This window comes from Mirounga angustirostris, unplaced genomic scaffold (assembly GCF_029215605.1).
Source record: "Mirounga angustirostris isolate CCGP_5_RB_7025 unplaced genomic scaffold, mMirAng1.0.hap1 SCAF_12, whole genome shotgun sequence".
Lineage (NCBI taxonomy): Eukaryota > Metazoa > Chordata > Mammalia > Carnivora > Phocidae > Mirounga > Mirounga angustirostris.
Genome location: NW_026991720.1, coordinates 87573768 through 87588762, shown reverse-complemented (window position 1 = coordinate 87588762; position 14995 = coordinate 87573768). Strand labels below are relative to the sequence as shown.

Genomic DNA, 14995 nt, shown 5'->3' with positions numbered 1-14995 from the left:
GCAGCCTCCCCCCAGAAAAAAATTTTTTATGTATTTCTCATGCCCTTTTCCAAACCAATCATTAGCAAGATGAATGAGATTTCCATTATTGGTTTGGGAGGTAAATGGAGGCTGGGAAGTAACCACCATAAGGATCGCTGTATTTCTGCTGATCTCTTTGTTCTTCGGGGCCATGCCTTTTTTATCCCTTTACTGTGATTTTAGTAGTGTTTTGGGAGGATGAGGAGATAAGTGTGTCCGATCCATGTGGCCCATGTAACAGGAAGTTCTTCAGCTACTTCCTTACACGTATCTGTACTACTAGTTCACTTTCTGGTTTTTTTTTCTGGTTTTTCTTTTTTTAATTTTTGTTATGAAATTTTTCCCATGTACAGAAAAGTAGAAAGAATAATAAAATGAACACCTGCATACCCAGTTTTAACAGCTGTAATATTAACATTTGCAATTATATTTATTTCATCTACATTTTCTAGTGATACATTTTGAGGTAAATTGCAAATATCATAGCATTTCACCTCTAAAGATTTCCAAATGCATCTTTAAAAAGTAAAGATACTTCCCTGTATAACCAAAATGCTATTAATCACACTTAACAAAATACAGCTCACTTTTATCTCCTGCAGGACAAGGAGGCCCTATCACCATGGGGAAGGCCTCAAAAAGAGCCTGCTAGAAATTTTGGAAATGATGTCAATGTCCATCCATAGGCTAGTTAAGTAAATTACGATATATCCATACTATGGAATATTGGGGAATATTAAAAATGATATAGTTCTACACATGGAAAGATCTCTACAACATCACTAGGCTGGAAAAAAAAAAAAGCATGTCTCAAAATAGTATGTACAGTGTGATCCAGTTCTTGCTTAAAAATGCATGTGCCCATGTATGCACAGTAGAGAAATCTGGAAGGATATAAATCAAAATGGTAATAGCACTTGATCTTGAGTGGCAGGATTATGGATGCCATTTTCTTTCTTTATATGTTTCAGCATTATCAAAATTGTTTCAGTGTTTGGGTCTTCAGCTGTAAGTAGGCAATAATTTTGTTGCCCCTTCTTATACAGGAGAGTAGGTATTTGGGAATGCACCTGAGTGATGTGTTCTCTGGACTATACACTTGGAACATGCAGAATGAATGGCATCTTTGTTTTCATAAATATAGGAAGGTGATAGTCAATAATGAATTGTCACACCAACAGAGTTCTTATAGTAACACTGAAAAACTACCTGTGGCCTTGTTTTTGGTTTCTTGTGGGTTTTTTTTTTTTTTATTGTGACAAAATATACATAATGTAGAATTTACCATTTTAACCATTTCTAAGTATACAGGTTCTTGACATAAGTACATTCACATTGCTGTGCAACTGTCACCACCATCCATCTATAGAACTTTGTCTCTTCCCATACTGATACTCTGCACCCATCCCCAGTACCTGGTAGCCACTGTTCTACTTTCTGTCTCTGTGAATGTGACTACTCTGGGTACCTTACATAAGTGGAATCATACAATATTTGTCCTTTGTGACTGGCTTATTTCACTCAGCATCATGTCCTCAAGGTTCATCCATGTTGTAACTGTGTCCAGATTTCCTTCCTTTTTAAGACTTAACTAATATTCCATTGTATGGATGTACCATATTATGTTTTATCCATTCATCTATTTATTGATGGACATTTGGATTGTTTCCACCTTTGTGTCTTTGCTCTTATTTTTTCAAAGATTTTATTTATTTGACAGAGAGAGACACAGTGAGAGAGGGAACACAAGCAGGGGGAGGGGGAGGGGGAGAGGGAGAAGCAGGCTTCCCACCCAGCAGGGAGCCCGATGTGGGGCTCGATCCCAGGACTCTGGGATCATGACCCGAGGTGGTTTTGCTTTTAAAGGACTCTGCTTTTTTTTTTTTTAAGATTTTATTTATTTATTTTTTAAAGATCTTATTTATTTATTCATGAGAGAGAGAGAGAGGCAGAGGGAGAAGCAGCCTTCCAAGGAGCGGGGAGCCCGATGCGGGACTCGATCCCAGGACCCCGGGACCATGACCTGAGCTGAAGGCAGACGCTTAACCAACTGAGCCACCCAGGCGCCCTAAAGGACTGTGCTTTGAGGATCTGGTTTGAATCAGCTATTTGACACCTGGAGAGAATTGAGAGTGAAAATGAGGGAGAAGGGAGAAAATCAACAGTGCTGCTTCGTGCTGCTCGAAGGGGCAGCTCTCAAAAGAGAAGGCAGAAAACTCATTCTTTTTTAAAGATCTGGATTTTGGGGTGCCTGGGTGACTCAGTTGTTAAGCGTCTGCCTTCTGCTCAGATCATGATCCTGGGGTTCCGGGATCGAGCCCCGCATCGGGCTCCCTGTTCAGCGGGGAGCCTTCTTCTCCCTCTTCCTCTGCCTGCTGCTCCCCCTGCTTGTGCTTGCTCACTCTCTCTCTCTGACAAATAAATAAATAAAATCTAAAAAAAAAAAAAATCTGGATTTTTTTTTTTTCCTCCTGAACTTCTTTTTCTCCCTGTATTTCACCCCGGTCAATCACCTGATGAAAATGGAGAAGCAGGAAAAACAACTGATAACTTACCTCTTCTAAGTCTTTTACTGATACTGATGTGTTTGGTTTGTTCTTGCTTTTGCCTTGTTTGGGTTTTTTTGCTGCTCGTGAAGCATGCAGTGCTTCCTACTGTGACATTGCTTTTCTGTAAGCTTAGCCTTCATGGAGATGAGATCTGCGGGATTGTTCATACACAAGGAACTCGTTCATTCCTTCTTTGAGAAATATGGTTCTTCAGCACCTACCGTAAGCCAACCATGCCGGCCTGTGGTTCCGGTGGCTTGTCAAAAGTTAAATGGAAACGTTCATCCTCAGAAGATACAATTAAACTACATGTGGCTTGATATTAAGAAACACATCTGGAGCGCCTGGGTGGCTCAGTCGTTCTAGCGTCTGCCTTCGGCCCAGGTCATGATTCCAGAGTCCTGGGATCGAGCCCCGTGTTGGGCTCCCTGCTCCGCACGAAGCCTGCTTCTCTCTCAGCCCCTCCCCCGGCTAGTGCTTTCTCTCTCGAATAAATAAATAAAATCTTTAAAAGAAAAAACATAAAATGACAAACCTGCCTGGCTCGGTTGGTAGGTCCGTAGTAGAGCATGCTACTCTTGTTCTCAGGGTCGTGAATTCAAGCCCCACGTTGGGTGCAGAGCTTACTTTAAAAAAAAAAGGGAAAAGAAAAAAAGAAACATCTGGCTGCGGAGTAAGAGACTTGTGCCCCATCACTGGGACAAAACCTTTTTCAATGCCAGTGTGATAACAATTGCATAAAGCTATAGTTTAGTAGCCAAAACACAAGTACAGGGCTATCTTCCATCGTGACTGATATTTTGGTAATTGGTCTGAAGTTGTTTACTTGGCTGATCTTCCTGTCAGTTTCCACTTTCAGGAAGAAGCAACTACATGGCGGGGCGCCTGGGTGGCTCAGTTAGTTAAGCGACTGCCTTCGGCTCAGGTCATGATCCTGGAGTCCCGGGATCGAGTCCCGCATCGGGCTCCCTGCTCAGCGGGGAGTCTGCTTCTCCCTCTGACCCTCCTCCCTCTCATCCTCTGTCTCTCAAATAAATAAATAAAAAAAAATCTTTAAAAAAAAGCAACTACATGGCAAGTACAAATTACTTACATGCAAACAGATGAGTAATTGTTAACTGAATTCATTAGAAGACTAGTTTGAAGTTAATTCTCTATTACTGTATTTTATATTCCACTTACACTGCTGTTTTCCCTGGTGCCTGAACTTAAGCAGGGCAGAGCCTAAGCGCCACAGGATCATTGTAGAAAGCTGGTTGATGCTACCTGATCTCAGCCTGAATTTTTCCCTTGTGTAAATTTGCCATTGACCCGCCTGCCTTGATGTATCGAGAGAGCTGATCGGTCTGCCTTCTGAGCCCCCTTCAAGCGGGTGGGTCTTCCTCCCTCAGCCAAGTTCATGCTGTCCATTCTCTCTTGCCCTCAGACCATCATCTGCAAATAGCATCAGCAGCAGCACATCTTCAAATCACAGTGGCTACACCCCGGAACCCCCCCTGCCCCCCGCCGGAGGTGACCTCACCAGCCGACTGTCAAGTGATGAAGGGGAGATGGATGGAGCTGACGAACCCGAGAAGTTAGACTGTCATTTCTCTACCCACCACCCCAGACCTCTTGCGGTAGGCCACCGTGTTTCCGTCCATGCATTTCCCCCTCCCCCGGTGCCCTGCAGGCATTTAGGTCTTCCTGCCAGACAGCACGGGTTCCTAAGGAGTGGCTGCCAGAACAGGGGTGATGGAAAGGTTTACCCTGAGGGTGAATGATTGCCTTCGATTTACCCTTGAAGATCACAGAAGGTTCCCTACTGGTTATAATCCTTTAAACCCCTGAGTATCCGTGGTCCACCTTGAAGCGAGAATGCCTGAGAAACGGTGTCTGTGTAAGTGTACTGGGGAGCTGACCTTGCCCAGCTGAAAATGGAGCTTCTGGTTTCCAGAGTTCGTCTAGCTCACCTGCTTTGGAAACCGTCTGTCTTAGCAGCACGCCAGGGGCCAGCCCTAGCTGCTTTTCTCCCCTGTTGATTCTGAGTTTTATTGTTATTAGTAAGTGTGACCATATGGCACCAGAACTGTGAGAGAGAATGTGTGTGTGTGTGTGTGTGTGTGTGTGTGTTGAGGAGAGGAGAGGAGAGGAGGAAAAGCATTTCACATCAGCAAAGGTACAATTCCTTCCCAATTCCTTGAAAGAGTCCACTTTGGACCGGTCAGAAGGTCATTGAAATCGAGGTGGGAAATATAAGGAGGCATGAGCTGAAGGCTTGTTTATGTTTGCCCTACAAGCACTTAATAAGGGACTGCCTGGTGCTACCATCACGGAGCCAAATTCAGAGGGGCCCGGAACGTGGGACCCCATGGCCCGTTTTTGCTCTGGTCCCAGCTTGAGCTCTACAAGGTTACCTTTGACTATCCCTAGATGTCCTGAGCTGTGTGGGGAAAATCCATCCTGCACTGGGACGCCTGGCTGGCCCAGTGGGTGGAGCACATGACTCTTGAGCTTGGGGTTGTGAGTTCGAGCCCCACACTGGGTTTAGAGATTACTTAAATAAATAAAATCTTAAAAAAAAGAAAAATCAATCCTGCGACAAGATGGAGTGAGTCCCTCCTCCCTTCTATCTGGCCAAATTCACTTTCTGTTTCTGGGGATGATGGTGACCTGTGGTTCACCAATAGCCTGAGACTTTGCTGCTTGGCCGGTGCAGAAATAGGGACAGGGAGGAATGCCTTTGACTGCCAGGAATAGAACACTGAACTCATATATAGTGTATTCACTACAGCCATTGATTCATCTTATGGAACAAGAGGTCCAGAGGTAGGTGGTTGCCAGCTTGGTTCAGCATCTCTGCAATATGGTGCTGCTGAACGAGGATCTCTGCAAGCCTCTTTGCCTGTCGCACACGGTCTCCCTGTGCCTGCAACAGCTCCCATGTCACATCCTCACCCACTAGCATTCTCCAAAGGGCGAAAAGGGACCAACAGAAAGGGAGTCTTTTTCTAAGGGACTATCTTATATCATTTGAAATCTTCCGGTGAGCTCCCCCAGCAGGCTTCCGCTTCCGTCCAGCACAATGTCTCACATGCCCACCCCGACACCAATTGGGGGCGCCAAACGATGGGATTGCGGTGACACAGGATGAAAGTAGCCATGATTCATCTCAAGGTTCTGGGAAGGGATCCCCCCACTTCCCTGCTCCCTGTTCTGTGTCAGATACCAGAACAGAAGGGCGGCTCCCTGAGGCAGGAAAAGGCGGGGAGAAGTACGGGTGGGATGGCAGTGGATGAGCCTGGCAGCCAGTGGAATCTGCCACGGTGGCTGGCGCAGGGAAGATCCGCAGCATCATCGAAGGCACGATATGCGGCAGAGAACGGGAGCCTCTTGGGCGTTTAACCCTGCATCTGTATTGAATTAGGGACATAGGTAGCAAAGACAGTAGGGAGCCTCCAGCTTCTGAGTCTGAAAGAGAGACTGGACTCTACTGGAAGGCTGGACTCCAGAGCACAGGGTATTTGTCCAAATGACAGGCTGCCAGGCTCCAGTGGATTAGCTCAACTCTGGGCATGGCGGATTTGTACGCCCTTAATGTTTTGCTGATTTAAATGGAAAGCTTATGGATTATTTCCTAACTTTGTCCTTTTTCTCATGGTCAGTTGATATATTAAATCATTTTTTGTCATAAACGGTCATTCAGGGTGTCTTTAGCAACTAGGACGAAGGAAGAAAAGATGTCTAGACCTGGAACACCTCCCACATGCTGCCGGGGGACTGGCTTCCACATTGGAGAACCCCCTTTGTATATTTTCTTGCTCCGTCCGTAAGCACTTGATATGAAAGTGCAGGAAAGAGTTTTTCATCAGGAGTACCAGGTTTGACGGGTGACAAAATTTTAATGCAAAACCCTCCAAACCTAAGCAGAAACAAAACAAAGGGAAGGTCTTGCATTTCCTCCTAAGAACCGTTCCAAAGGCTGGTTCCAGGAAGCGTTTGTGGAATGAGTGCCAAACCCATCACTGTGTCTGGGAGGGAGGCCAGGGAGCTGCTGGGAGGTCTGGGGGAAGGAGGAGAAGCTGGATGTGAGTTATAGAGTCTTAGGCAGACTCGCCTGAGCTCTAGACCATCCAAATGTCACCTTCTCAGAGGTCGCTTCTTGCATTTCTGTCTGCTGGCCTTCTGGTTGCCCTAACATCATAATCCAGTGATGCTCATTAAACATTTTACTGCTCATATTTCAGCCACCTGTTTTAAATGTGATGATTTGCTTTAAACATTTTGTAGGACCTTGTCTCTCCAATCCATTCTTTAATCCAAATCCCTTCCCTACCATCCTCATACTGAGGAGGAAGAAGAAAACAAGGCTTCCAGCCTTTTTATACATTTAAAATCAAGCGAGGCACATAAAACTATTTATATAGAACATGAAACAGCCATGTAGCTATTCCAAGGTGAAATGTAATAAAGCATGTGATAAGTGTGCGGTGGGAGCGCAGAGGGATGAGGTTGGTCACATAAGGACCATTGGAAATGAGAGTCTTTTTTTTTTTTTTAAAGATTTTGTTTATTTATTCATGAGAGACAGAGAGAGAGAGAGAGAGGCAGAGGGAGAAGCAGGCTCCCAAGGAGCAGGGAGCCCGATGTGGGACTCAATCCCAGGACCCTGGGATCATGACCTGAGCCGAAGGCAGACGCTTAACCATCTGAGCCACCCAGGCGCCCGGAAATGAGAGTCTTGATTAGGGCCCTCAAGGAGGGGAGAATTCGGGACTTCAAGAGAAGAGGGAAGGAGACAGGGAGCAAAGGGAACAGCATGAATGAGACGAGGGAACAGCATGAACGGAAGCATGGTAATGGTGACCTGTCACAGGGCGGCCTACAAGTGCTGAGAGGTGGACGTGAAGTCAGGACTGGGGAAGGAAGGAGTTTATAGCCTCACTGGAAGTGAAGTGGCTCTGTCTACAACAGATAGGAAAGCTCTGACCAGTTGGCAGACAGCATCAGGACAAGAAGTGTCCATTACCACGATGAGAAGCAGGGAACCCCCGAGTCCCCGGAGAAGACAGGTGATACCATAGGCAGGCAGTGCTGGAAAATCCCCCTGGCTTCTGGTTTGGTTTGGTTTGGGTTGTGTGTTTGTTTTTAACCTATAAGACTGGCTGGATCCCGGGTGTAGAGAAGGTAGCCCTCAGTGCCACAGAAACTTGGATGTCACTACGGTTGAGCCCCAGTGCGAGGGTCTGCAGAAAATCTAGAGCACAGATGAAAGCACCACAGAAGTATTTTTGGCTTCCGTACTATTTGCTTCTTTATTTTGAGCAAAATTGTACCCCTGTGTGTTTTTGTGCAAATGTTATTGTTCTCTGCATGGTTTATATTAGCTTATTAACCTGTAATCAAAATTAAAATGTTTTTTCCCCTCACAGTTTTGCTCATTCGGGAGTCGCCTCATGGGACGAGGGTACTATGTGTTTGATAGAAGATGGGATCGTTTTCGATTCGCACTAAACTCCATGGTAGAAAAACACTTGAATTCACAGATGTGGAAGTAAGTGAGCCATTTTTGTGCAATATACGCTCCGAGCTGCCCCACATGTCTGAACCCTGGCTTTCCGGGTGAACGTGGTGGTTGGCTTTTCATAGAACAAAATGATTCTGAAATCAGGATCCCTGGTTAATTCGTAAATGCCAGCTCTTCTTAATGGCTTTCCCACAGTTTCTCAGAGACACATACGACGTGTGGTATGCTTTGTCCCCTTCGGGGATCATTTTTGTGTTGTGTTGTGTTCTAAACTAAGTGAAAAGTGAAAAAGTGAAAAAGGCGTTAGGTAAGATCTTGTCTATTTAAGAGTGTTAAAGGGCCTTTGGGCTATGACCAAGAACATCTAAGGATACTGAGAATATGCCTCTGCCGTAATGTTAATGCTACAATGTCGATACTAAAAATTTCACAATGGTTATGGACCAATTTCTTTTTTTTTTTTAAAGATTTTATTTATTTATTTGAGACAGAATGAGAGAGAGAGAGAGAGAGCACATGAGAGGGGGGAGGGTCAGAGGAAGAAGCAAGCTCGCTGCTGAGCAGGGAGCCCGATGCGGGACTCAATCCAGGGACTCCAGGATCATGACCTGAGCCGAAGGCAGTCGCTTAACCAACTGAGCCACCCAGGCACCCTATGGACCAATTTCTAATTGTTTAATGTCCTGTGAAAAAAATAAGTACAGCGGCCAACAGGGCAGATCCTGAGTGATGTTGGAAGTTGGTTAAGCTTGTCTTTGGCCCTTCCCGCCTCACTAGAGCTCTCTCCTCACCTCTCCCTGTACTTCTCTACCCGCCCCCAACCCCAGCTTATGTTCCATTTCTCTGAGCCCCCTTTCTTCTCCAACACCTCCCAATGTATTTACATCTTAACAGGAGACTCGTAAAAAGGGAAGGAAACTTTCTGACTTAGGCAAATGGCCTTGTGAAAGGGTGACAAGCTAGACCCTTTCCAACAACAGCACATGGGGGGGCTTCCAGGCTGGCGCCTCGATCCTGCATGGCCAGCCCGCACCCCCGCTCCTACAGAAGTGAGCCCCAGGACATCATAATCCATTAGCGTCATGGACCTCTCAGGTCTGCGCCCAGGCGGGTCAGGAAAGCCACGGCGGAACTCCGAACCCCGAACCCTGCCCAGGGAGGCCCGGGAAAGGTGGGAATGGGAGGGTTCCTGAGAATGGGAGGGTGCTGTGGGGGGGACCCGGGAGCAGAATTCAGAGCTGGCCCCTCTCCCGGCAGCTGTGGCACCTCCCAGACCTGACCTCCTCGCAGAAGCCAGCCCCACGGGGTGCGCGGGTAGTTGTCCCAGTGGACTCCATGGTGACACCTAGTGCAGAATTGGAAAGGGCCACAAGAGGAGCTTATCGTTTCTTCTCACTGACGCGCCAGCTCAGTGTGTCTGAAGGGCGCCCTCAGTGCGGGCCCGTGTCCGCTCAGGACAGCCGCCACCGGGTGCTGCATGCGGGGCTCCTGGGTTCTCGGTGTTTTGGTGGTTGGCCCCTGTGCGCTTGTCCCCCCAAGATGGCAGCCCGCCCTGGGGATTCTCGCAGTTCTTTGCGCTCCTGTGTTGTGGAAGTGTAAATCCCGGACACGTGGAAGGAATGTGTTGATCTGTGTTTCGCTACCTGGTGTCCTGTCAGCTCAAGCTCCATATTCCTTTCCTCCTCAGGCACAGAAACCCGAGCCCCAGGGCATCAGGTCCCTCCCCCCTTTTCAGGACTTGCCTAACCAATCTGCTGTCACTGAGCAACATTGGGGCTGCCTGGGTGTCAACTCTGGAGAGCGTAGCACCCCGCTGCCCTCTCAGCCTCGCTGCCCAAACCCCAGGCCCCGACGGGCCCGAACCTGGAGGGATGGCAGCCGATGGGGGCGTGGAAGACATTAGGAAGAAAAGGAACGGCCAAGACTCTTTTTTCTTTAACAAGCATTTAACTCTGCATCAGGAGACGCCAACACAGTATTCTCTTTCAGCCAGGTCAGCATCTGGATCTCCACGCCAGCTGGCAGGGGAGGAGGGGCGCTCTCAGTAATTTATCCGCATCTGTGGGCTTTTGTACGGGACTCCCCAGGCCAGCGTGCACAGTGGAAACCGGGGCACGGCCCGCAGAGCTGAAGTCCACTGCCAGCCCCCTAGAAAAACACATAAACTGCTGAGCACGGGGGGCAGGGGCTTCCCAGGACAGTGAGCCGCCGTGTGCCCCTCGCCCTGCTTCTCCCCCGCCCTTTCTCCCCTCCGCCTCTGCCCTCCACTTAGGATTAGCGGGGAGACAAAGAAAAGGGACAGAAAGGAGACGAGGAAAATAGCATCCACCCCAATCCCGAGTGTCAGCCGGGTAAGACTGACGACTTCGGCCCTGCTTGTCCGCCCAAGTCGAAACACACACTTAACACAATTCAGTGGGAAAATTACAAATCGGGGCATTTGGAGTAGAGCCCGGTTAAGGCCATCAATTGGGGTCCTCTCTAAAGGAGCCATCTGGTATCCATAAATAACATTTCTTACAAGTCCCTGCCAAACCTCTGCCCGCATGTATTTCTATGCCTACTTTAGCCGGTAGGAAACTGGGGTCAGGGAAAGATGGAGCGGGCTGCTGACAGAGACGGCAGGGAGAGTGTGCAAACGCCACACAGCCCGAGAAACCTCCCGAAAGCATCAGGGCGGGCTTGTGCAGTGCCAGACAGTTTGAAGGGCATGTCCAGACCTCTCGAGTCCGCTATCGTGGGAGTCCTTGCCCCTCGTGCATAGTTATGTTGCTGCTGAGAATTCACCTGCTCACCCATCCACCCACCCATCCATCCATCCATTCATTCACTCATTGGTTCATTGCAACAAGTACTAAGGAACAGTGGTTGAGTGCTGACAGGCCTTTTACATCCTTTGGGCTTAAGAAAAAGTAGATTTTCGAACGCCATCACAGCCACAGTGGATTTGGCAACATTTTTCCTCTTATATTTGATCCGTTTGATCTGATGTTTTCAAGGACCCTGTGCTTCTGTACTCAAGGACTCCTCTGGATTCCGCCCTAAAGATGGAAGCCATAAGCTCCACCAAATTGCAGGCAGAAAACTGAGTCCTCAGGGCAGCGCTCGGAGAGGAATTTTCTCCTCAGTGGGGCCTCTTTCTGGCATCCCGGGGCGCCCCATCCTGCTGCTACAGCTGAGAGGGTAGCCTCCAAGGAGCCAGGGAATTTCGAGAGGCCCCGTCTCACACCTGCTCGAAGCCCTGGGGGTGCAAGTCCCAAGTCGGCCCACCTTCAAGTGCTGCTTTCAGAGAAAGAGAGCTAGTTCCTGACTGCTGGGGGGTGCTCAGCTACACTGAAAGTGATTTCCAGGGAAGCGGGGAGGGGGAGCTAGGGGCAAGATAGGAAAGAGCCCGTTTGAAAATATTCACCTGGCTCCTGAGGTCAGTATCCTTTCCTGCAAAAAAAAAAAAAAATCAGGAACAAATGGTGACCCCAAGGCCCCTGTGCCCCTCCTGGTTCCCAGAGTAGCAGTGACATTGAGCCAGACCGTGGTTTGGAGGTGGGAGTCAACAGATGGAGCTTATAGGAAGGCCCCAGGAATGACCCGCCACCCGATGCTGGCCTAGGCCCCACAGAGTGCAGGAGACAGGGAGTTTGCTCCCAGGCACCCAACCTCCTGGAAGACACCCCCCCACCACCGACCGTGTATTCTCCTGTGCCCATATCCTGCATCTGTCTTCAGAACAAACTGGAAATTCCTGACCCCTTGGTCTGGATCCATGCAGGTCCCTGTCCTCTCACCGCATCCTAACACAGGGACAGGAAGATCTGTGGATGGGCAGCCACACCCCCATCGTAGCTCCTCAGAGCGAGAGCTGAGGTTGGGTGAGGTGAATAAGAATAAATGGGAGCCAGCAGCCCCGAGCCCACGTGTTCATGCTTCTCCGCAGAATAAAGTAGAGGCTGCAGACAGCAAAGGCAAGAGGATGCTGGCCTGACAGCGGGGGGGGGGGGTGGGGGGGGGGCGGCGAGGACCAAAGGGCTGGGAAGGCCCGAGAGGCAGTGTGCAGGCCTGTCCCCCAGGTACAGGTGGCAAAGCCCTGTCCTCACACTTCTTACTCAAGCCGGGACCTACCTGTGAAATGACTACCGCTCATTAACAATCACCGTCATCACTGCCAAAAAACAAAAGAGGAGAAAGAGAGAGAGAGAGAGAGAATACTGTTGGGGAAATTTATATTCTAAATAACATTCGCCTTTATTCATGAACCCAAATCAGCCATTATGCAGTAGCCAGGCATGGAGAAAAGGATCTGAGAACCTGAAAGTGATTCACACTAGGTTTCTGGATGTTGCAATGGGGGGAACCACAGGGAAGGGCCATAATTCAGAGTCCGCCATCCTTCAAGGCTTCATCTTCCATAGTGTGGTTCGACCGGGGTTTCTGTGGAGCCCTGCCGCTCACACGTACTCGAGCCTCCGGAGCGCTGCCAAGCCTGTTTCTCACGGTTTCTCTTTCACTCTTCTCTCATGTTTAGGAAGATCCCTCCTGCGGCAGATAGCCCCATGCCCTCGCCGGCAGCCCACATCACCACCCCCGTTCCAGCATCCGTTTCCCAGCCTTTCAACAACCCCAGTGCTGTGTATCTTCCTTCAGCTCCCATCAGCTCGAGACTCACCTCTTCTTACATAATGACATCAGCCATGCTCTCAAACGCAGCTTTCGTGGCGTCGCCGGACCCGAGCGCCCTCATGTCACACACCACAGCTTTCCCCCATGTGGCTGCAACCCTCAGCATCATGGACTCAACCTTCAAGGCCCCATCTGCTGTGTCCCCGATACCAGCCGTCATCCCTTCCCCATCCCACAAGCCATCCAAAACCAAAACCAGCAAATCCTCAAAAGTCAAAGACCTGTCTGCCCGTAGCGACGAGTCTCCAAGTAACAAAAAGAGGAAGCCGCAGCCTTCGACTTCCTCGTCCTCCTCCTCCTCATTAACCTTGCAGACATCCCTCTCGTCTCCATTATCAGGGCCCCACAAAAAGAACTGTGTCTTGAATGCCAGTTCAGCTTTGAACTCCTATCAGGCGGCCCCTCCCTATAACAGTCTGTCTGTGCACAGCTCAAACAATGGGGTGAGCCCACTCAGTGCCAAACTGGAGCCCTCAGGACGGACCTCGCTGCCCGGCGGCCCCGCGGACATAGTGAGACACGGGGGCTCGGTGGGCGGCAGCAGTGACTCCTGTCCCCTCTCTGTGCCCTCCCTTGCAGGGGACCTCTCTCTGGCCTCACACAATGCCGTGTCTTCGCTGCCCCTCTCTTTTGACAAATCAGAAGGAAAAAAGCGTAAGAACTCGAGTTCTAGTAGCAAAGCCTGTAAAATCACTAAAATGCCTGGTATGAATAGCGTTCACAAAAAGAACCCGCCCAGCCTTCTCGCGCCGGTGCCCGATCCCGTTAACAGCACCTCCTCTCGGCAGGTAAGGGACCCGTGCTTCCGGGGGCCTGCCGGTTCGGCCTTCGTGGGCTCTGCGGGACGGAGCGGGCTGGGCGGGGCTCCTGCTGAGCCGGGCAGCTCAAGCCCGGGAACAGAGCGGCCTCGGTTCTGAGGACGGTTTAGCGAACACACACCTTGTGCGGCTCTTGCTGTGTGCTGGGCTGTTCTAAGCACTGTGCAAATGTCACTTCGTTTAAGCCCCGCCACCCAGAGCAGTTGGTGCATTTGTTATCCCCGCTTTACAGAGAGGAAACTGAGGCACGGGGAGATGCAGAGGGCCCCCTCCACTCTGCCTCTTCTGTATCTTGAGCTCTGAGGACGATTTCATTCAATCTGGTCTCTGGGAAGCCCCTTAGGAAGAGCCCGAGGCCCAGGCAAGTTCAGCGATGGGGGGGCCACCTGGGGTGTGGGGGCTGGTGCGGCCGCCTCCCCGGTGACTGCGTATTCCCGCGCCTGCAGTAAAACCGCATCTCACACCAACTGGCCCAGACGTGTCCGATGGTGCCACCGTGCAAGTAGGAGGGCGTATGGTGAGGAAGCCCAGGACGATGGGGCGGAAGAGTCCAAGCTCAGGCGTCCTCCCGCCCGGTCTTCCCCCGCCTCCGACCCCCGGGGCGGGGCGGGGCGGGGCGGGGCGGGGCGGGGCGGGGGGGTGGGAGGCTATTGGGAGGCCCCACCCCCTCCAGGTGCTGCCGCTTGGGGGCGCAGAGGGCGGAGGTGTCGGAGAGCCTGTGCCCCAGGGCCCAGACGGTGGGCTGCCGCTGCCCGGGTTTAGAATTAAGTGGGCCGGACCCTCAGCCCAGCCCTGTGTGGGGATGAGGACTTTGGAGAGATGAGAGGCAGTTGTTAAGCAGATGTTTTAATGTTTTATGTCATCTTTCTGTGAGGCTTGTAAAAGCTCAGGAAGAGAGCATCTTGAGGGGGATTCACAAATCACAAGTAGACACATGAGAAACAGCACGTTTGGATCCCAGGGGCTAGACAAGCCGCAAACTGAGGCCAAGGTGAGACAGGGGGAGATGTAGGTGCTCACACTGGAGCCCGGGACATTCACACCCGTCCACAGCTGCAGCAGGTGTCCCACCGTTCTAACCCCCTGATTCCAGGGGTGCAGGGGAGGGGGGCCAGCACCCACAGGGCCCTCTCCTGAGACCACACTGCTGGTCAGGGCCACCTTCAGGCCTCAGGATGATGAAGGGCAGAACCAGGGTTTACTTGAATGTGTACAGGAATCCCCTGGGATGTGTGTGTGTGTGGTGGGGGTGTCTTATTAAGGTGCAGACTCTGAGTCAGCAGGTCAGGGGTGTCACCCCATTGGCTTACAGGCCACACCCTGACAACCTGGGGCTTGAACTCACAACCCTGAGATCAAGAGTCAGATACTTACCGACTGAGCCATCCAGGCGCCCCCTAGTGTCACCCATATTTTAGATAAAGTTC

General features: G+C 50.2%; 1 protein-coding gene across 4 annotated transcripts in view; it reads left to right on the top strand.

Annotated features, from left to right (window-relative positions):
- ATXN7L1 (ataxin 7 like 1) overlaps window positions 1-14995 on the top strand; it is a 236263-nt gene that overhangs the window by 214578 nt on the left and 6690 nt on the right. For 2 of the 4 annotated variants that reach the window (XM_064575407.1, XM_054505342.2), the window contains exons 8-11: window positions 3997-4189; window positions 7982-8103; window positions 9764-10069; window positions 12596-13538. In XM_064575407.1, coding sequence (XP_064431477.1) covers window positions 3997-4189; window positions 7982-8103; window positions 9764-10069; window positions 12596-13538 — 1564 coding nt within the window. The remainder of the gene's footprint in view (window positions 1-3996; window positions 4190-7981; window positions 8104-9763; window positions 10070-12595; window positions 13539-14995) is intronic. The other 2 variants (XM_045864872.3, XM_045864871.3) reach the window with 1 other exon arrangement.